Source organism: Sus scrofa, chromosome 1 (assembly GCF_000003025.6).
Source record: "Sus scrofa isolate TJ Tabasco breed Duroc chromosome 1, Sscrofa11.1, whole genome shotgun sequence".
NCBI lineage: Eukaryota > Metazoa > Chordata > Mammalia > Artiodactyla > Suidae > Sus > Sus scrofa.
In genome coordinates, this window is record NC_010443.5 from 68,567,501 (window position 1) to 68,591,084 (window position 23,584).

The 23,584-nt window shown below is 33.6% G+C and overlaps 1 protein-coding gene across 7 annotated transcripts in view; it reads left to right on the forward strand.

Moving 5' to 3' along the window:
• Window positions 1-23,584, forward strand: part of GRIK2 (glutamate ionotropic receptor kainate type subunit 2) — a 628,363-nt gene that overhangs the window by 515,415 nt on the left and 89,364 nt on the right. For 6 of the 7 annotated variants that reach the window (XM_021073336.1, XM_021073356.1, XM_021073366.1 and 3 more), the window contains one exon: window positions 473-690. In XM_021073336.1, coding sequence (XP_020928995.1) covers window positions 473-690 — 218 coding nt within the window. Of the gene's footprint in view, window positions 1-472; window positions 691-3,185; window positions 4,699-23,584 lie in introns of those variants that run through there. The other variant, XM_021073385.1, reaches the window with a different exon arrangement.

Here is a 23,584-nt window from a genome sequence, read left to right on the forward strand (position 1 = left end):
GAAATTACTACAACATTAATTTTTAAAGTAGACAAGATTTTTGAGCTTCATGTACATGAAAAATGAAACTTTATATAAAGCTTGTTAAGAAATGGATCAGAATATATATTAAATCTTTTCTTGTAAAACCCACTTAACAAGAATATGAAAATCTATAAAAGTGGTTTATAAACTAGAGGGATGTTTCTTCCTTCTCATGCCATTAATATGTAATTCTTACTTTGTACCATCTCAGGTGGAACTTGAGTCTCCTGTCACTATACTTAAACACAAATGTTGTAAGAGACTAGGTAATATCTGAAATTAGCCTCTGCTCTCCCTATGGGTGTTCCTTGCTGACTAAAGCGATATGAAAATCTTTGATATAAGCTTTTATTACACAGTGATTCCATTCTGCCACTGTGACCAAAAGTGCCTGACTGCTGATAAATTCTCTGTATTCGTTTCACCTTTTCCCCCCAATCTCTGTTAGGTTCTGAGCTCATGCCCAAAGCACTCTCCACCAGGATAGTGGGAGGCATTTGGTGGTTTTTCACACTTATCATCATTTCTTCGTATACTGCTAACTTAGCCGCCTTTCTGACAGTGGAGCGTATGGAATCCCCTATTGACTCTGCTGATGATTTAGCTAAACAAACCAAGATAGAGTATGGAGCAGTGGAAGATGGTGCAACCATGACTTTTTTCAAGGTAAGTCCTACTGGTTATCTAAAATTTATGTATTAAAATGATAGAGTTCAAACAAACCTTTCTCTGATAATGAATCTAAGAGTGTAGCTACATTGTTATTTGTGCAGAATAATCGATAGCATATACTTCAGGGGGGTAAAGAGGTATGAAACTAAATATATGGCCATCAAAGGAAAACAGTTTACTACTTGCAAAGGGCAAGGAGTTTTTATTTTACAAGTATTCTGCTTTTGTTCAGAGAATAAGTTCAAAAATAATATTTTTCTCAACAAGTTTTTATCTTTGAATGTAAGTAAATAAACAAAGTAATACATTTGTTGAAAACTGAGTGGTAGTAGAGTTAGCCTTTACAAGGCATGGGTGTTCCAGAAGAATAGATTGATTACATGTAAGAATGTTTTCCATTCATACATTTCTTTCTGTTAAGATGAGACAACATTTACTTGTTCAGATCCTTCAGAAAAAGAAGGGAAACAGAGTTTGATGCAAATAAGCAGAAACAGGTTATGTGAACATTCATCCATCTAATGTCCTGGGAAGCAAAGAGTCTCAGAATGGCAGCCCCACTGAATTTGCAGTGGTTTCCAGAGGGACAGCTCTATGGAACCTCTAAATGTGGAAAGTGTGCTTGTTCCAAGTTCCAGGCATACCAAGTATCTTGCCCTTCTCTTTATTATTCAGTTCCTCTTCTTACTTCAGCTGATCTCACTGGGCCAGAGTAAATCCAATGGGGAGATTTCATGTTTGGGAGTCAGTATCACTTTATAACATCTTTTTTATTTAACTAAGTATTTTTACATAGTTTGTAATTTGCACAAATTTTTACGCATTGTTATTTTCCTTCACTGGTCACACAAATGCAATTGGCAGGTCAAGTGGGCAGTAGAAATGGTAGATTTTTTATTTAAATAATTGACTCAAGCTATAAGATAAATTACTTCAACAAATATTTAGCATGTTCCTATTGAGTATGAGAAGTTGTACTAAAATATGCTGGGTATTCTAGAGCAAATAACATCTAAATCTCACTTTCAAGAAGGTTATTGTTTAGTTGGAGACAGGGAAGGCTAAATCATCAATCATAAAACTGGGTTTTATGCAACTTAAAACAATTTTGCTAATAAGCTAAATTAAACCAGCTATTTTTAGGGGTCTAGAGGAAATTAAATACCTTATTTAATTTTTGGAGGAATTTAAATACATTATTCAAAGAATAAGAGAGTGATTATTTTAGTCAAATCTATATAATTCCTAAAACTTAATTACTTTCAAAGTGAATATTTTATATAGCTAGGTTAAAGATTAGATACATATTTTATATTTAATTGGAAAAACATTATTATTCAATCAAATTTATTGAATAATCAAACATGACCAAAGCATTATGATCAGTATGGTGTTCTTTGACTATATTAATTACAACTAATCAATTTTACTCAATTGAATATTTATGTTAATAGATATTTTTCTTTCTTACAAGGCTTTTTTTTTAATAAAAAAGAAACCAGCTATTGAAAATTTTAGATATAAATGATCAGTGTCAGTAACTTTTCAGAGAGTGAAAATGAAATGTATTTAAATTACTATATTCAAGGAACTTTCGAAGTTGAGTTTGTACCATAACACAAATAAAATACTAATACAAGTGATTTGATACCAGAGGTAATTATTTTTATCTCACAAATACATGAGAGTTGTAATTTTATTTTTATTTTCAGAAGACTCAAATATCTTAAGACTCAAGTTCTTATATATTGTGAGCAAGGTTTATCTCTGAAAAATCAATTTTTTAAAATTTCTCTTTTTTCCCATCATTAAGCTTATTTTCTCCCTTTTTTGTCTTTCCAATCTGCTATTTTGCTTTTTTTTTGGTTTTTGTTTTCTCTGTGTGTGTGTGTGTGTGTGTGTGTGTGTGTGCGCGCGCGTGCGCACGCGCACTTGCCCAGTTGCTTTCTGCAGTGTCATTTTTGCCTACCTTCACTTTCCTTTGCTTCTCACTTTTCTTACTCTTTCATCTCTCTTTTTTTCTCTCACACACAGGGGTGCCTCTAGTACGCAGGGCAAATTTATGTGAAACAGCTTTCTGTTTCCAACAACACAGACTTTCTGTAAAATTGAAGCCTTCTAGAATATAAACTAGTCACAATAAAAACCACACAGTGAAAATCATTAAGTTGACAATTATCTTAAGTTGATAACCTTATCACATGCTGAATTCTTACTGTAAAAATTTGAAAAAAATTAGAATATGAAAGAATAGGGTAAATGTTGATTTTTATTTAGTTATTTTAATGATACTCATTTCCACATCGCATTTTGGCTTGTTAAACTGTATACATATATCAGCCATTGGTATGAAATTAAAAAAAAAAATTCCGTAGCAGTCTGGAATTTAAATGATTGCATGTTCATTTTGAAATTCTACAAATGAATTAGAGACTATTGTGTATAGCCTATTTACATCTGATACCATTCTTTTTTTTCTTAATTAACAGCAATGCACACAGACACTCCAGGAAGCACCCTTAAGGCATTGATTTCTAAAGGAATTTCCATCTTGCTTTTACTGATTAAACAAGACCCTGCTGTTAGCTAATTGTTCTGGAACAGCTCAGTTCTAGAAAATTATTTTAAAGAATGGTATAGTTGTGTTACGACAATCAAGAGCTGGCTCAAGATACCTGGCTTTAAAGGGGGAGAATCTTCAGTATTACAATATTACAGAAACAGTTATAGATCCATTCCACCACATTGTGTAATTCCTTTTCCAAAGAACATGCGTGACTTTGTTCATTGAGTTTACATGTATATTGTCTTCAAGAAGAGTACCTTCTTTTTCTCTATATCCATTACACTCCACACAAATTCTCTCAGGGATACATATAAAGCCATGACCTGAAAAAAACAAAAATAAAAACAAAAAACCTCAAAATGTTGAGCGGATGGTGCGTCTTCTGTATGACCCCATGAAATCAATAGCTGTATGGTATCGCCAATATGATCTTAGTCATATTTAGATAGTGAAATAGCTGAGGAGCCAGGGATTTTATTGAAAATCAATAAAGTAGGAGTCAAAATATTCTCAGAATCTGTGAACTTGATGTAGCAGAACTAGCATATCAGGGCTGAGCACTATATGGAGTGTTACTAAGCAACAAGGCCATTCTTTTCTCCTTGAAGGGCAAAGCTTAGGACAATGAATACATATAGGTTACTGGCTCAAAAATATCTCAGCTATAGCCTGTAGGTTTATGGTGTCCTTTGAGAATCCTTGTATTTTCAGACTGAATCATATGTTTTACAAAATGCTGAAATCACCTTGTTTCTATGCAACCCATGACTCAGACTTTTCAATTTCTACAAATTCTCTCTTGGGTTTGGTCTACCTGAAATATCTGGCTTTGCCACATGTACTAATATAGTCTGTTCTTCCAAAAGGAATCAAAGGAAATACATGTCCTCTTTTATGGTTATTAAAAAAAAATCCTGCCCCATGTTAAAATGACATTTAAATGATATCAAATATGTAATATAAATCACTCAATACTTTTGAACAAATAGTCTACAATTTAGTCCTTGTTGAGAGGGAAAGAAACTGTGGAATCAGAGAAACCTAAGCTTAATTCCTGGCTCTACCACCTATTGGCTGGATTTAGATAAGACACTACCACTTAACCTCTGACTCTTCTCTAAACTAGAATAACTAACAGAACTATTTTCACAATAGTTTTTAAATGTTAAATGAAAGCTCTACATGATAAGCTAAGCAACTAGTAACAGCTTGACAGAGGCTTCAAACTACCATTGCTAGACTATATGGTTAATTTTTAAAAATTTGGAATTTAGAATGATTTTAAATATAATCAAGTAAACTATGTTTGTATGACCCACAATTGGATAAATACATTTTAAATAGATATTAAAAGATCATAATATGTTTACCTTATTTATTTTTAATTTTTTAATTTTTAATTTTTTTTTTTTTTGCTTTTTAGGGCTGCACCCTGGGTGTATGGAGCTTACCAGGCTAGGGGTCAATTCAGAGCTACAGCTGTCGGCCTATGCCACAGCCACAGGAACACAGGATCCAAACCGTGTCTGTGACTTACACCGTAGCTCACGGTAATGCTGGGATCAATAACCTGCTGAGAGATGCCAGGGATCGAACCCTCAACCTCATGGTTCCTAGTCAGATTCGTTTCCACTGCACCATGATGGAGACTCCCTCCTGTTTACCTTATTTAAATTGTTTCATTCTTCTGATTATTGCTATCATAAATAAGGAATAATTTGATACCTTAAATTAAAAAAAACTGTGTAGCAGTTTTCAGAAGATATTTTCTAGACTATGTATTTTGAAATAATATATTGAGGTGCAATGAACAATTATTTGGGGAATTTATGCCAAATCACAGTTAAAGGGGACTTTACAAAGTACTTAATATGAAAAAGTGTTCATTTTTAACATTTTTAACCCAATGATTATTATATCCTACTCCAGCCAGTTTCATCATGCATCTTATCTTCTCAATTATATGATATGAGTGTTCAGTTTTAAGATACTGATTTTTGTTCAGTAAATATTTACTGATCATCTCTTATGTGGCAGGAATTGTATTACATCTTAGAAAAATATTTTGCATCTCCAACCACCTCCCAACACCTGTCTACCTCCTATATATTTTTCTATTTTCCTTTACAACCAACTTAATTCAGATCAATATCATCTTTGTTCAGGGTTTTGCAACATGTCTCTTTCCCAGTTTTGTCCCTCTTGTTCTCTAGGCTTACTTATGCCTTCCAAAATCACTCCCCTTCTTAGTTTTAGGATAAGAACCTAACTTCTTAGCAGATTTACAATATACATCATGGTCTGGCTTTTTATTTTTTAGCCCTCACACTCCAGCCACATTAGTTAGTTTTAGTCATGTGTTGTATCTTGGGTAATTATGTACCACCCTTTTTTTTTCTTCCATTTCTGCCATTCTCTATCAACCTAATTGGTAATATTCTCTTTATTCCTTAGATCCAAATTCAGCAAATCCAGGCAAATGTTCCAATCCTTTTCCCTCCCCTAATCTACCCAATCCAAGTAAGGTACTACATTTTAAAATTCTCTGAGCACTTTCACCTCAGTTAATGATCAGCTCATTAAATCAACTCTATGCCATTAGTTCCTCTGTTTCTACACTGTATTGCACAAGAGTGGGGACATGGATTCAGTCTGTAACATTTACACTTGGAGCTCTAGTCCCTAGCATGGATTTTGCATGTGTTTTGGGGTTTATTAGTTATCAGTTGCCACCATAATGTTGCCTAACAAATGACCAGAAACTCTCAGTGGAATGTAACATAAACCTTTATTGAGCTTACAAGTCAGCTGTCCTACTCCTAGAAATTTGGAGGCCCAGTAGCTTTTCTACCTTTTATACCAGGGTGATAGTACTTTTCCCAATACCATTTCTGCTGAGATTTTGTGGCTTTGAAACATATCCAGTTGAGTCATTTATAATCTTTAAACCACACCCACAGTTCTTATTAAGATGCAACTTTCTCTAAACTTAATCATTGTTACTTTGGGCTAGAAGCTTTTTATCCAGAGGAGGAAATCTTCAAGGCACTTCCTTAACTTTTTCAGAGATCTTAACAACGTACCTCAAAGCAACATGCTTAATTTCATTTTTGTTTAAGGCCTGGAGCCTTGTTGAAACAATTTTGAGAACTTTTACTGATTTGAGACACTGAAGATGGCAAATACTTTTATTTCCTAACCATACAAATACTAGATCCTCTATATCACCTCTAAATCTCCTTGCAAACTGCCCAATTCTTGTTTTATTTTTTTAAATTTTATTGGAGTATAGTTGGTTTAAAATGTATTAGTTTCAGGTATACAGCGTAATGAATCAGTTATATATACACATATACACACACACACATATATATATATATATTCATCCATTCTTTTATCCCATATAGGTTTTTACAGAACATTGAGTAGACCTCTTTGTGCTATCCAATAGGTCCTAGATAATTATCTATTTTGATAGTTGCGTGTGGCCCAGTTCTTTTTTAAATTATCTCCTTTTCCTGCTCTGTGTTGTTCTCCTTCTTACTGTTGATTCTATATCTTTCTTGTATGACCTTATCCTATGTAGCTAAACTTAGCAGCTGATACTTTGAGTATTATGTCATTTTGTCTCAATATTTCTTTGTCCAAGTTCAGAAGATGATCAGTGTGTTTTCTATCTTCCAAGTGACTACAAGGCACACTTTAAAAAATATTATTTCCCCCTACATTTACGGATTCCCTTTTCCCCGGCCTCCTCTAATATTTGTGTTACATAGTGTGGTTTCCTTTAAGGTGGCAACCCACTTAAAAAAATTCTCTACAGTTATCTATTGGCACGGTAAATATTGTTCTCATTGATGGGACACCTAACACACAGGGTTTTTAGCTAGAATGTGTATTTACTTACACAAGGTTTCTATTCTGAAGAGAGCTAAAAAGATTTCTTCAAAATATGTAACCCTCTATGGCATTTCCATTTTAACCTTGGGTTAAAAGTCTGCTTTTTCAGAAATGTAGATAAATTAGTATCAGGAATGCAATGCATTAATCTGTCTGGGGAGGGTGTACTTTTATCTTTTGTTACTTATCCACAGAGAGGGCTTTGTTTTGTTTGTGTAGTTTCCCTCTTTAGAACTCAAAGTTCATTCTAAATGCCAGCTCATTAATCTTCATAGCACCCCCAAGGAAGGTAGGAAGCAATTATCATTATGCTCATTTAACAGATGAGGAAACTGGGCCATGGAGAGGTTAAGTGACTTATTAATTATGAAAGCAATAGCCAAGGGACTCATAGTATCAACAATAAAAATAATAGCCAAAGACATCATGGCATAACTATCATTACTCAGAAGAGTTAAGTGCGTTAGTCATTTTGGTTCACCCACATGACCTCAGCTGTTTGATCATATTAAGTTTCTAAAACATTTGCCTTAAGCCATTGGGACAGATACAACTATAACATGTTCTTTAGAGTCTGCTACTTATTCTGAGCTTATCAGTTCAATGGTCTTCTAAAATTAAATTATGCTGGGGTGACAGTATAGGTTTTTAAGCCTGAATTGCTTGTGTAGCATGTAATGATTTTTTGAAAGCTTGAATGATTTTTGCTTCTTAAATGCCAAAAGAATATAAGTAATTTTTGAGTCAAGAGAAAATGTAAAAAGTTGTCAGTTTACTTCATGCATTTAATAAATGGATTTAGAAACATAACATTCATTATACATATTTCTCATGTTTTTCTTAATTTCTACAAAACAAAATTTCTGTTGTTTTTATTTAGAACAGTAATGATAATGCAATTATAACATTTTAAAGAGATTTATACATTAGAAAAGTGATTCTCAAGATGGCCTCTATAGTGTACTTTTCATATTGTTTTCTGAAATAAATGTTTCGTTTTCCTCTTCCTGTACTAGTGATAAAATATTGGAAATTTCCATTTTGTATATATGGGAAATTGACCTAAAATGGTTTTCAAGGATGAGAAAGATCATCTAAAATTAGTTTTAAATTTATTTTATGTTACTTATTTTTTATTGAAATGTAGTAGTATGTAAGTTTAATATGTACAATATCTTGATTTAAGGATTTATACATTGCAATATGATTACCACTATAATGTTAGCCAATGCCTCAATGACATTGTAATTATCATTTTTTTGTGTGACGAGAATAATTAAGATCTAGTTTCTTAGCAACTTTGAGGCTTATCATAGAGTACTGTTGACTATAATCACTATGCTGGACATTAGATCTCCAGAATTTATTCTTTTAATGATTTTTGTATTAAATATAGCAAATTCCTGGTCAAGTATGGTCATCACAAAGAAAAGCTTCAATAATTATTTGCATGTGGATGGAAATTGAGTATACCGTTCATTTTGTACCAGATTTACTATTATACATACTATAATAATTTTCTATCATTATTTAGAAAGGACTTCTTGACAACTTAATAATTAGAAATTCATTATGGTACTTTATTAAGTAGAAGGATTATTTCTTAAATACTTGCTCATTTAAGAGCTGCCCCATTTATTTAGGTGTTACTAACTAGCCACATAGCTTTGTTTTCAGGTTATTTTTATTTACTTGGAGTCAACTTATGTATAATGACGATGCTCCATTTTCTCCTCAATAATCTAGAAAAAAAAAAAAACGGAATCTCAAGTGTCAGCTTTGCGTCTCATGTGGGGGATGTTGTCTCAGTGTCTAGAAGATAATTTTAAAACGAAATACTAACATGAGCATAGATATATTGGCATCAAAGTTTTGTGACTAAAATATTTGATTTGTTGGCAGATTATACCTGCCTATGTATGCATCATAAATTCTGGATCATACCCCAGTAAAGTTAGTGATGTTATAGGCTTCAAGTTTCCTTCAAGGAAATTAAACCAAAAAGTCTCTGGCCATGTCTCATTATAATGCCCCTTCCCCACCCTGAGCAGCCTGGCCCTCACTCCTCTACAGGGAAGGAATGTGGGTCACATTTATTTAACCTGTTCCCCATGCAAATAAGGTATCCTGCCCAAGACCAATCAGAAGATCAAATATGTCCCATATAGAGATCAAACAACACTCAGCCCTTACTCACACAAAGGAGCCAGAGCAGGAAAAATTAGTGGGCCTGGGGCTGGAGAAATTGGGTCCCCACTCAGGTATGCATCTTGAGGATATAAAAACAATTGTAAAGCAAGATGGGCCTTCTTTTACTTGTGGGGCAGCCCACCCACACATGCTCTCTTTTACTTGTGGCTCATGCACAGGCATGCTCTCTCTCTCTCTCTCTCTCTCTGAAAATGTACTTTCGCTTTAATAAATTTGTAACATGCCTGCCATTTTTGATGCTCTGCTATGGTGGGGCGGGGATTGACGAAACAACACAATTCTATCATTCTGGAACAAATTCTATCAATGATACTGACATTTTACAGAATCCCTAGTTAAAGGACTACTATAATTTATGGGGCTAATTTCTTGTCTACTAAAGTCCTAGGAGATATGGCAACCAGTGGGACTAGATAGCATGTATGTCTTATAGAAATAGAGTGTTGACTATGATGGACAATTCTGTCACTCCAATAAATAAGAAAATAGTCTTGATTTCCACATAATTTTTCTTTTTTCAAGGCATAGGATCATTATTTTGTTCCATTTGAGTATATCAGTCCCTAAGTTTCAAACTTATTTAAACTATCCGTTTGTTTAAATCAGTAGTCTCAACCTGCCTGCACATAAGGACATTAGATCACTTGCAGAGCTTTTAAACAATACTGAGGCCTGGGACCCTCTCCAGGCCATGTATTTAAAGCTTACCTTTAGGTAGGATCCTAGGGATCTGCGTCTTTTATAATTTCCTCTGGTGATTCTGATATACAGAATTAATTTAATTTGAAATTTAAATAATCATTTCTTGACGGCATTAACAGTTAATAATTGCATCTACTTTCATTTCTTTCACATTAGCGTGGGTGTTTTTCTCTTCTGAAACCCACACCCCACAAATTATCAGACAGAGGCATGCAATGATAACTCTGCTGACCACGTTCTTACTTCTTTCTAATTATTTACCTGAATTGTATTTAAAGCCTTTTTCAACCGATTTGCTGAGAATAATCTAATTACATCTTCACTTTTGACATTAGTCCTGAAGGCTCCCAGTAGGTATGCATAAACATTGTCTTATAGCAGGATGAAGAAGGTTAGAGTTTTCTCCTTTCTCAGAGAAGTATCATATGGTAAACCTTGATTTTTGTTTGTGTCTCTAAAAAGCTGAGAAAAATATATGTTCTATGGGACCTGGGCAGTGAATAAATTCACCTTACCTTTAAAAGGCTTTATTGCAATTTCTTCTACCACTGAGGGATGGAGGAAAAATTCAAGAAGAGACCCATAAAGGGCCTCTTGGGGGCCCTATTAGAGTCTTGGAAGGATTGTGTGTGTGACTTTTGTGCTTACCTAATGGGAAGGAGATTCAGAAGAGATGAAGTACTATGTGCAGTACGTATGTAGTTAAGTTAGGGTCTCAGTAGTAGTTTGAGATTTTGATTTACGCAGTTTTCTTGCCTGAGCTTAATGTTCTATCCTGTAATATTTGATGAACTACTGTCACTCTTCCTTGTTGTGGAAAAAAGAATCTACCTATATTAACACATAAAGATATTCTTCCTGTCACTTGATACTTCTTTAATATCCCCCTGCAGACCTAAACTGAATGGCTCCTCAAATTAGACATACTGCTCTAATTTGAGTAGTGGAAAACCAGATATTCTTGGGCTTCTAAGCCAAAATCTATTTTTGGTAACTTGCTTGGAAATTACTGCCTGGGTACTAACTCCATGGTTATTTAGAATAGATAGAGATTTCATTTTGAGTTTTCTGCTCATTTCATGTATTTGTTTATGGATAGTTTACTTTTTAAATTTTTTATGTACTTAAATGAGAGAGAGAATTAAAAGCTTTATGTGATCGAACACCTGTGTATATGAGAAGTTGGTTTAGTTTAGTGATTAATATTATTACTGAAATTTTCATCTCTTCATGTTAATGGGTTCTTAATCAGACACTTGTTCTAGAAAGCTAAAAGAAACCTCTCAGCCAAGATTTTTGTAGCCATGTCATTTCTCTAACTCTTCCAAATTATTTTTTCTGTATTAATGGTATCAAGATATTAGTTGTGGGTAACATTAGATTAAATGGTAATACTAATACCATAAGGTTGGTATTTTAAAAGTGTTTTTATATACTTATCAGTATCTAATATGGTTTTGATATGATTAATCATATTTGAAACATTTAAAACAATTCTTCATGATGCATTTAATTTATTGGCAGAGTAAGGGGATGATTTTTACCCCAAGAGGTTGTCTCCCTTCCCCAGTCCTCATCTAACACACAATTTATTGTATGTGAGGCCTGATCCTATGTTTATTACAGGGATTTGCATAAGGCCTACAGAAAACCAGCACCATTTTACTATGTTCCCTTTGCAAGAAATTAAATGGTGCCTTTGAGGAAAGCTGCTTCATCAGACACTGGCTTAGCATGCCAAGTTGAAGCTATCAATGGTGAAACAGCAGATGTGAAGGCTAGTTGGCATCAGAGCATATGAGTCAAAGACTTTCCTATGGGAAAGAAAGTGCTCCATTACACTTTATCTAGACTAAGAACATTGGTTCTGTCAAGCTGTCTCAAAATTAGAATATGATGGGTTTTATTACCCTAGCTCTGCCAGAGTGAATTCAATAGTTAAAAAGTAAGTGATAACACCATTCTGGGAATTATGAGTAATTAGAGTTTCAGTGTACTTAAACTTGGAAGGAGCAGTAACTTTTATCTTAGTTTCTCTGAAATATCAAAGGGACAAAAGTTTAATCCTTCTCTAATTGCTACATTTTCAATACTTACCAGGGAAGCTTTGGGGCACTTGACTTGAAGAAAGAAGTTCTGTGTTTGACTGAAGTGTAAAATCTGAGAAACAATGTTTTACTTGCCTTGGAAAGCAAGTGTGTAAGGCTGCCGTTATTCCAGGATACTCTGTGGTTTTGCCCTCCCTCCTCCACTCTGAGCAGGGACCCCTCTTGCTGTTTGTCAAGTCAGGATGGCAGCTCAAACACCTCGTCGCACCTCATCAATCTTAGGAGAGAGGGCCCCACGGGGAGTGAGAAAACTTGAAAGTCTGTTAATATAGTGATGTTGAGCTGGCATGTAATGGATAGTAGTTGTCACTGTAAGAGTTTATAGCCACTGGTTAGGCAAAAATTTGAAGGAAATTCAAGAAGGGTGTATTTCGGGACACACAAAAAATAGGCTGAGATAAATAGTATCAAGAAACTGTCATGTTTTCTCTCTTAAAAATAATTAAAATGAAAATTTCATTTCTTCTATATAAATAACTGAGTAAAAGCATGATTTGGTAGGTTTAAAACAAACCTACAAAGAAAAAAATCCAAGCTCTCTATTTTGTAAAATTTTTTAGGAAATTATATTTATTGCTGTAGTGGCTAAGGTCTATTAATCATGCTTACTGTTTGGGGTTTTTTTAAGGGGCATGTCCAAGTTTAGAATATTAAAAAAGGCATATTATTTTTATTCTTCTAGATCATCCATAATTACAGAGTGAAAACCCTGAAAATTCTACTAAATCCAGAATGTCCTTGGCAGTTAATGTTCTTGATTTTTGCATGCACCGTGATATCTCTTTGGAGGGATGCTTTTCTTTGCTTGCAAATGCAGTTTACACTAATTAGCTTCTTTGATTGGCTGAATTTTCTTTTGTTCATTTATCTTCTTATTCCTTTCCAAAAGTCCCCAAATAGCAGTAATATCACTTTGTTCTTTGAGATTAAGAACTGATTTAAGACATCACATGGTAGTTAAGTTGGTCCTTTCATTATCTCATAAAGCAAAATGAAGTTTACTATTACTTACTGCTGCTGCCATCTTTGATGCTTAGACTTTTATTTAGAGACAACACAGAGCTGTTATTCACCTTTGGAAGCAAACAAAATATAAGATCATGAGCCCTTCTGATACTCTGTGGTCTGACACTCATTCATCATGCAGAGTCACAAATAGTAAGCAATTCATAAATTGTCCCCCAGTTTTTTATATCCGTCTCTCTAACCCAACATAGATTGGAAAAAGGACAAAGTAAACTTTAGAGGTCGTTCCTAGGTGTTGCTAACTTCAAGCTGAACATAACAGATTCTTACAAATATTACTTTAAAAATATCACTGGGTTAACCATGACCACTAAATGTCTCAGCCTTAAAAGACCAAATTTTAAACTAACTCAAATTTTTCATTTTGCTATAATATTAGTGATTGTGGCAGTGTCTACAATCATTTAAAATGTCTGATGCATACTGGTGAGCACTTTCATTGACCTCCAGGATTCAGGGAAATCCTTTATTAGTAATGAATGAAGAGCATTCCAGATGAGTGAATGCATGTGTACGTGCACGCATATGAATGAATGAGTATGTTCTGAGGAACAAGACATGTCAGCTTAATTGGGGTTAAGTTATGGATGATTACATAATTTATTTTTTCCTATACCCAGTTTCCATATTTAATCTGTTTTAGTAGAAGAATAGTACAGGGTTGGCAATAAATTATACTTTTATATTTTCAGACAGCACTTAAATAATGCTTTTGATGGTTATTAGCCTATTGTACATACCATAACACTAGTGGAATTCAGTGAAAAGATCTGATTGTCTCTAAAATGAGGTTTCATTTATTAAATATTGTAGTGGCAGCTAATTAGAGGTATACCATAAATTAGTTTGCTTTGTAGGTCCCTTGACTGTTTTCAGAACACTATGAGTTTATGCTTTTGCTTAGGCTTTGGCATGAAATTCTACATCTGTCACTCACTGGGAATCAGGCTTCTGTGTTCTTAAAAGTAAGAAAGTATAGATAAACTGAAGGTGTAAGTATGTGTCTTATAGATTGTATAAATAAAGCACCAAACATGTAATAAACTCCCATTATATACTTACTGTGATTCATATTGTGAGGAACTTAAATTGAATTATTAAAATGTGTAGCAGATGAAACCAGTTCCCCCAATATAAATGCTTGTACTTCTGGAAATACATCCAGTTTATCTATGGTTAATACTAAGAGCTGATACTCATTTGCATTTTTGTTTCATTAATAATTTGATCTTGTTTGTAGATTATTTAAAAAATATTTTGGATTACACTCGTACTGCTGAAAAAATAAAATGGATCATGAAGCCTATTCCATCCATACCTTATACATAGTTTTAAAATTAATGGTCTTTTGATTAATGGTTATTTAACTAATGGTCTTTTTTATTAATGTGTGAGATTTGCTTTGACAAACAATTCATGTTCATAATGAATGCTTAAATATAAGAAAAACTCCCATTTTAATTGTTCTTTCTCTCCATGAATATTAACCATTGTAATTTTAAGCAAATTTATTTTTCTCTTATAAAAATAATACATGTGACTCATAAGAACTCCAGAATTTTAGGGGAAAATTGGGAAAATGTCCCAAGTCTAACCTCCAAAGACAATTGTTAATGTTTTATAACAGTAACTTCCTGCCTTTTTTCTATAGATATATTTTTTATCTCATTGTTTTTTCTCTTGTTTCAATGTTAAAGACTTTTAGTTATAATGCATCTGCATAAATTCTTCTATTTTTACCAAGCACAAGTAATGATGCTTTTTTCAGGAATATGCTTTAAAGATTCAGTAGAATAGTCTTGTAAGAATATTTTTATGATACTTTCAGAAATAATTTTTTTTGAGATAAAGTCTAAAACAAATAGCCTTTTGCTAATTTCCAAACCTATTCCATTTATTCATTGCAAAATTTCTAAGTATGTCTATATATAAACATGTGTATACATCAGAGAAATCACTTGTAACTTAAACATCTAAGCAATTGATATGTTCATATTTAATGTTCATTTCACTATGTATCAGAAATTCAGTGCTTTAAATACTAAATTTAATAAATATTTTCAATCAAACCTTAAAGAAATATCAGTAGAGAGATGATACTAAAAAATTATTGGTTTAGGCTTCCTAATATAATCTTGTTTTCAAATGACAGAGAAACACACATGAAATAGAAATATATAGAAATGGTCTTAACCTTTTTCAGTTAAACTATATTAATATATACATTTAGAGGAATGATCTTAGAAACATTGTTCTTTGTCTATTAGCTGCAGTTTATCCAACCTTTCCATTTCTGTGAATGAGAAAAACCACTCACATGTCTGTGCTCCTCTCACAAAGAGTTAACACTGGATATATTTGGGTTGGACTTTGATTTTTCAGTTATACTAGGCTGCTCAGGATATACAGGCAGCCGGGGACTCCAACCTGACTCCAACAAATTAATAGAACTTAACTGGATGAATTCAGAATCTATATTATCAAAATGGAAGAAGGTGATGATATGTATGGCCATGACTAAGAAATGAATATGTTTAAAAACAACCATTTTAATAAGAGGTAAATTTAATGGCAGCAATTATAATGATGAGGTTGAAGGTATTGATATTTGTGACATAAGTACCCTTGGGATCCAGGGAAAACGCTAGAGCTATTTATGAGGAAAAAAAACAGAAGTGAATTTTAACCCCCCCAAAAAAAAACACACACACATGAAAATTCATTCTCAAAAAGCCAAAAATTCATTCTCAAAAAGCCAAAACTAGCATTTGGAAAAGGTTAATCTTCCAAAGACAGAAGTAGATTGATTAGTAGATATTTGGAAAGAAACAAAACTGTGTATAAGGATGAGTGAAAAGGATGTATAAAATAGCTATTGCATGTTTAATGACAATGCAAGGAAATGTGGAATCATTGCCCAAGAGTGCAGTGCTGAGTTGTGTTGTAGCTGCAAATTTAGTTTAGTTTGGTTTGTTTTTTTAATTTTTTAAAATAAATCTATTACGATATAATTAACATACCATACAATTTACCTATTTTAAGTATAATTTCAAGAGTTTTTAGTATATTCATAGAGTTGCATAATCATTATCTAGATGCCTTTTTTCTTGCCTTATTTCCATGACAATACATGAAATTCCAGAATAAAGTTGAATATAGGTAGCAAGAGCATATATTTTTTGTTTTGTTCCTGATTTTAGGGGAAAAGCATTGCCTTCATGACTATGGTATTAGAAGTGGGTTTTTACAGATGTTGTAAATCAGGATGAAGATATTCTAATGGTTTCACTTTACATGTCAACTGGACTAGGACACTGGGTTCCCAGATATCTGGTAAAATATTCTGAATGTGCCCATGAGGATGTTTCTGGAGGAGATTAGCATTTGAATTAGGGTACTAAGTAAAGCAAATTACCCTCCCCATTGTGAATCTAATTTGTTCAGGGCCCAAAGGGGACAAAAAGGCAGAGGAAATTTGGACTCTGTCTATGCCTGACTTCTTGAACTGAGACATTAGTCTTCTGCCCTCAGATTGGGATTTACACCATCAGCTCCCCAGGTTCTCAGACTCTCATACTCAGAATGAATTACACCACTGCCTCTCCTGAGTCTTTAGCTTGCAGATGGCAGATCATGGTATTTCTCAACCTCCATAATAGTGTGTGCCAATTCTATACACACACACACACACACACACACACACACACATATGTATGTAATATGTAATATATATCCCACTGGTTCTCTTTCTCTGGAGAACACTGACTAAACATATTCCCTTCTCTTCCTAATTTTTGTAATGTTGTTATATATGAATAGGTGTTGGGTTTATCAAATGAATTTTCTGAGTCTAGTGAACTAGTCACGTGGGTTTTTTTTTCTTTATTGATAAGACATACTACATTAATTGGTTTTAGAATTTCAAAACAACCTTGTATTCCTGGAATAAATCAGAAAGATAGGAGAGGAATTAGGAAAAATATCATAAAGAAGTGATGCACAAATAGATTTCAACAGGATAGAATAGGGTTTTGACAAGACTGAAGGAAGTTCATGTAAGAAGATAAACACATTACTAAATATATTCTATCTACTTGTTTTTATCCTAACTCCTCTAACAACATATTTTGAGGACATGGATATTCTGGTTATCTGGTTTTCCTGAACACATAATGGAACCAATGACACATTTAGGTGTTCAAGAAATTGTTAATGTGTAAGTGATTCAGTGGACAAGAGAATGGGGTAGATGATTTATAGCTAATATTCAACTGAGTCACGTGAGCAAGTGAAATATAAAAATCATTGAAGAGCTTAATTCAGTACCTAGTGCTTTGAAAGAGAACTTATTTTACTCCATGGAGTTCCCCTTGTGGTTCAGCAGTAATGAACCCAACTTGTATCCATGAGGATGTAGGTTTGATCCCTGGTCTTGCTCATTTGGGTTAAAGATCCAGTGTTGCCATGAGCTGTGGGCAGGTTGCATACACAGCTCTAATCTGGCATTGCTGTGACTGTGGCATAGGCCGGCAGCTGCTGCTCTCATTCGACCTTTAGCCTGGGAACTTCTATATGTCACAGGTGTGGCCCTAAAAAGAAAAAAATAAAAACACTTTTGCTCCATAGGCTCATTTGCATATTTATAAAAAAATATATTACAGTACTAGATTGATATTCTAATATAATATTATACTTTTATTCTTCTGCCCACTTATAAAATAAGGAATGTGACAAATCCTGACAGTGGATTTGTATGAGTTCTACCAACTTTGTATTTTAGATATTTTTTGAAGACGGAAATCAAGGTTGTGGATTGAGGACAGAGACTTCTAGATGTAAAGAAAATGACACTGTTATTCTTAAAACATGTACTGTCTTGATAGAAAGTAATGCTATAATCAACATATATATGTTCATTTTATATATATAAAATGAACCATAAAAGAAATCAAGAAAATTCTACCTTTTTTTTTAAATGAAAATGTGCACAATCTTCATGGGGAGAACATGACATTTAAACTTATCCTAACAGATGGGCAAGATTTGGAAATTTAGAGATGAGGAGGATGTTGTTCCCAGAATGGGATAAGAAGAAAATAGAGTATATACAGTCAAGAGTGATTGGTTTGGTTTGGCTAAGGGTTGAGTTTCGGAAGAATAGTGAGAATTAACAGATAGTTAGGTGGCTTTAGGAAAGAGGAGTGAGTTTCAATCTTAAGAAGCCGTGAAATGCTTTAAGAGTTGCCTATATATAAAACTCCTAAATGCAGAGTAGTTTGGGTTGAATCAAAGGAGAAGGACAAGTAACTTGATAGGTCCAGCCCATCTCCTCCCTGCTTGCTCTCAGCTGAAGTCCAAGATGACACTAGAATGAAGTTTTCATCCCAGCTATGCCTTAAAATCACTAGAGCAGCTTAAAAAAAAAAAAAAAAAAATCAATGCTAGACCAATTGAAACAAAATCTCTAGGAGTAAAGCCAAAACAGTTTTTATTTGTTCATTTTTTTAATCTGCCAAATGATTCTTAACATAACAGTTGAGAGCCATTGTCATGGGTATGGTGAAGCACTGTTGAAAAGTGACTCTTACATTTACATTAGAATTGCTTCGGTCTTCAAATTTGGGCAAGTGTATACTTGGGAGTACATAGACACTTTCTCAGATATTGATGGTGCTAATTTTTATAGTTAAAAACATGATTCTTATGAGAAATAAATGAACATGTATCAAAGATTTTATTAAGACTCCTTCAGAAGAGAATTTGAAACAATTGGGAGTACACAAATGAATTTGCTTATAGGTAGAAAATTAGTTGATTTCTTATAGTTTAATAAAATATAATGTGTCAATTTTATCTCTAACATATACAATTGATTTGCATTGCTGTGGACAAGAATTGCTTGCATCACTATCAGTTTTGTACAAGATAATGTCTATCACTATAGGGTTGTTAATTGTATAAAGTCAGTTATTGCACTCTCACAAAATCAGATAATCCATAAATAAATAATCTATTAGATAATATCCATCACTCTTACTATCATTCTCATTGTGGTCCTAGATCATTTCCAAAGATTTTTCTTGATCACAAAAATATTGATCTGTTAGGTTAGGCCTGATTACTTACATAGATGTAGCAAATGTATTCATTAACTACATAGGCTTCCTTGAATTTACTTTGCAAATCTAGAGCCATGTAATATTTGCCAGCTGCTAAAACATAGAATTAACTTTTAATTGGAAGTTTTTATAAGTAGTCCCATGTTAGAATATTAAAAGCTGCCAATACTTGATCAGATTAAGAAACTTTCCCCACCAGATTTCACCTACAGTCTCAATGAATTTAGATGAATTTCTCTGCTCATAAAGTTCTCAGACTTTTCTAAATTTCCTTGCCTAGAAAGAAATACTTTTTCTTACCACTGGTAAGGCTAGGACTTTTAAGCCTTTGACCAGTTTTCCTAGGGGAGTTTTGCAGCTATTGGTGGTACATATGAAGTCAACCCTTATTTTTAAATAATAGCCTTGTCATGCCTGATTAAATAAGAATAATTATCAACGGTGACACTCCACATATGGTCTTAGTTGCAAAATTGATTTGCCCAGTTATAACCTAGTAAATAGGAAAATATATTATTTTAGAGCCTATGCAAATGATTTATTACCATGAAATAAAGGGGATTTAATAGGAGTTTCTGAATTTCAGAGGGTAAGCCATAATCAGATAATATTTAAATGTATTTATTTCCTTTATGAAAGCAAAGTCTATGAAAATCAAATGTTAGAGAAACTAGTGAAGGAAGCAAATCATTTCCTTATATAATGATGAGAACAATATGAAAGACAATGCTGACAACATGCTGAACAGCAGCCACATTTAAATTTCTTCATCAGTTCATCATTTTTCTGTAGTTTTTGTACCTTTTAATCATACAACAATCTTTTTCCATGAGGTTTACATGTTTTGGGTTGTAAGAGACCTGAAAATCCTGACTCAGTTCATTTTTATAGTCTGAAAATTTTGTAAGAAATGTCAGCCCGCAGCCTGTATCCAAGAGTCTATTCTTTAGAGCATAAAAATTGAGAGTACTTTGAACATCTTTTCCATGATGCTCTGAGAAAGCCTTGTGTTTAGGACACATTTTTCTTCCTGTATCTTATAGTAGGGCCTTTAGACAAGCAGCAGGGTCTGAATAATTTGTTTCGGTAACCAATAATACAAACAATGGAGGATTACAATTCTCTGTTAGGGTATAATACATAACTATTTTATAAAAGTTTGATCAGTATTTCTCCTGAAGGTAACAACATTATATAGATAATGAGAGCATGGTGAAACTCTTTACCAGGGACTTTGGTAAAGCTTAAAATTGCTGAAAGAGTTATTCTAATATTTGACCTATACAACTTAAATGAGGAAGAGAGTCTCTTTGATTTGAAACACCTTCCCATTTAGCTGTTCCCAGGTAACTTAGTGCTTAGCTAATTAAACAATATGGAGCATACAAAACAAATCTAATGATTTCTTACTTCACTTTTTCTTTTATCTCCTCTCAGCTCTAGCTAATCGCAAATCTAATTTCTATCTCTACAGGTTCGCCTCTTCTGGACATTTCATATAACTTGAATCATGTCGTATCTCTTTTGTGATGTGCTTCTTTCATTTAGAATAATGTTTCCTAGGTTAATTCATGTTGTAGCATATATCAGTACTTCATTTTCTTTTATTGCCAAATTATATCCCAGTGTATGGCAATTCCAATTGTTTTAATCAGGAAGGCAACTTTCTATATTTATCTATGTCATTTTATTATTTTTGCCTTTTGACACCCTTCACTCGTTTCTCTCAGACCTACAGTTCAGTTTTGGAAAACACCACCAATCTCTTCTCTAAACCTATGAGCTTTTTCTTGTTTGTTTTTAAGATTCTCTATATAAGAATGATCATGTGGTGTTTGTCTTTCTCAAAATAAATTTGACTTATTTCACATGGCATAATGCCCTTAGGATCCTGACATGTTGTCACAAATGTAAGAATGAATTCTTTTTTATGCTGTATATGTGTGTGTCTGTCTATATCACATCTTATCCATTCATCCTTCATTGGGTTCTTAGGTTGTTTCTATATCTTGTTTTTTGTAAATAGTGCTGCAGTAAACATGAGAGTGCATGTATCTTTTTGAGTTAGTGTTTTTGTTTTCTTGGGCAAATACCCAGAGGTGAAATTGCTGGATCATATACTCATTCCATTTTTACTTTTTTAAGCACTCTCCATAGTGTTTTCCATAGTGGCTACAGCAGCTTACATTCCCACCAACAGTGCACAAGGATTCCCTTTTTTCCACATCCTTGCCAACCCCTATGATTTCTTTTTTTTTTTTTTGGTCTTTTTTTTTTTGTCTTTTTGCCATTTCTTGGGCCGCTCCTGCGGCATGTGGAGGTCCCCAGACTAGGGGTCTAATCGGAGCTGTAGCTGCCAGCCTACGCCAGAGCCACAGCAATGCAGGATCCAAGCTGTGTCTGCAACCTACACCACAGCTCACAGCAACGCTGGATCGTTAACCCACTGAACAAGGGCAGGGATCGAACCCGCAACCTCATGGTTCCTAGTCAGATTCGTTAACCACTGCACCACGACGGGAACTCCTATTTCTTGAGTTTTTATATAGGTGTAAGGCAGTATCTCGCTGATGATTAGTGAAGATTTCATGCACCTATTGGCCATTTGCATGTCTTTGGAAAAATATCTTTTCAATTACTCTGCCTATTCTTTTTTTCTTTTTTTTCTTTTTGACTTTTCTAGGGCCACACCTACGGCATATGGAGAGTCCCAGGCTAGGAGTCTAATCAGCCAGCCTACACCACAGCCAGAGCCACGCCAGATCCAAGCCGCGTCTGTGACCTACACCACAGCTCACGGCAACACCGGATCCTTAACCCACTGGTTCGAACCTGCAACCTCATGGTTCCTAGTCGGATTCATTAACCACTGAGCCATGACAGGAACTCCAATTCTGCCTATTCTTTAAATCAGGTTGCTTGGTTCATTGCTATTGTGTGAGTTCTTTAAATGTTTTGTACATTAACCCCTTATCATATATGATTTGTACATGTCTTCTCCCACTTTGTAGATTGCCTTTTAATTTGTTGCTGTGCAGAGCTTTTTAGTTTCAGATAATCCCACTTGTTTATTTTTGCTTTTGTTGCCTTTGTTCTTGGTATTAAATCAAAAAAAGTCATTGTCAAAACTGATGTCAAGGAGCTTACCATCTATGTTTTCCTCTATGAATTTTATGGTTTCATGTCTTATATTTAAGCATTTAAACATTTTGAGTTGACTTTTGCATATAATATAGGAGTCCAGTTTCATTCTTTTGCATGTAAGTGTCAGTTTTTCCCAGCACCACTTATTGAGACTGTTCTTTCATCATTATTATTCTTGGCTCTTTTGCCAAAAAGTAAATGACCATATATGCATGAGTTTATTTCTGGGCTCTATTCTATTCCACTCTTCTATGTGTCTTTTACGCCAGTGCCATATTGTCTTAACTACTGTAGGTTTATAATATATTTTGAAAGCAGGGAGTATGAGGCCTCCAGATTTGTTCTTCTTTTTCAAGATTACTTTGACTACTTGGGGTGTATGTGTGCTTTGAAAAATACCATTGGAATTTTGAATTTTGTGTATCTGTATATTGTTTTGAATAGCATGGACATTTTACCAACACTGATACTTCTGATCCATGAACATGGAATATTTTCCCATTTATATGTATATTCTTTAATTTCCTTCATTAGTGTCTTATAGTTTTCTATATACAGGCCATTTACCTCATTGATTAAATTTATTCTTAGGTATTTTGATTCAATTACAAATGGAATTGTTTTCTTTATTTTTCTTTCTGATAGTTCATTATTAGTGTATTGAAACACAACACACTTTTATGTATTCATTTTGTATCCTGCAACTTTACTGAATTCATTTACTTTTTATAAATTTTTGGAAGTCCATAGAGTTTTCTATATATAATACAATATTATCTACAAATAATGAGTTTCATTTCAATTTGAATGCGTTTTCATTTTGAATTTCTTTTCAGTTTGAATGGCTTTTATTTCTTGATCTTACCTAATTTCTTGACAAGGCTTTCCAATACTATTATCCTTTTAATGTATTGTTTAATTAAATTTACTAATATTTTGTTGAATATTTTTACTTCTTTGTTCATCAGTGATATTGGCCTATAATTTTTCTTTCTTATGGTGTTCTTCTCTGGTTTTGATATTAGGGTATGGCCTCATAAAATTAGTTTGGAAGAGTTCCCTCCTCTTCCATTTTTTGGAAGAGTTTGAGAAGGATTAGTACACCCAGTATT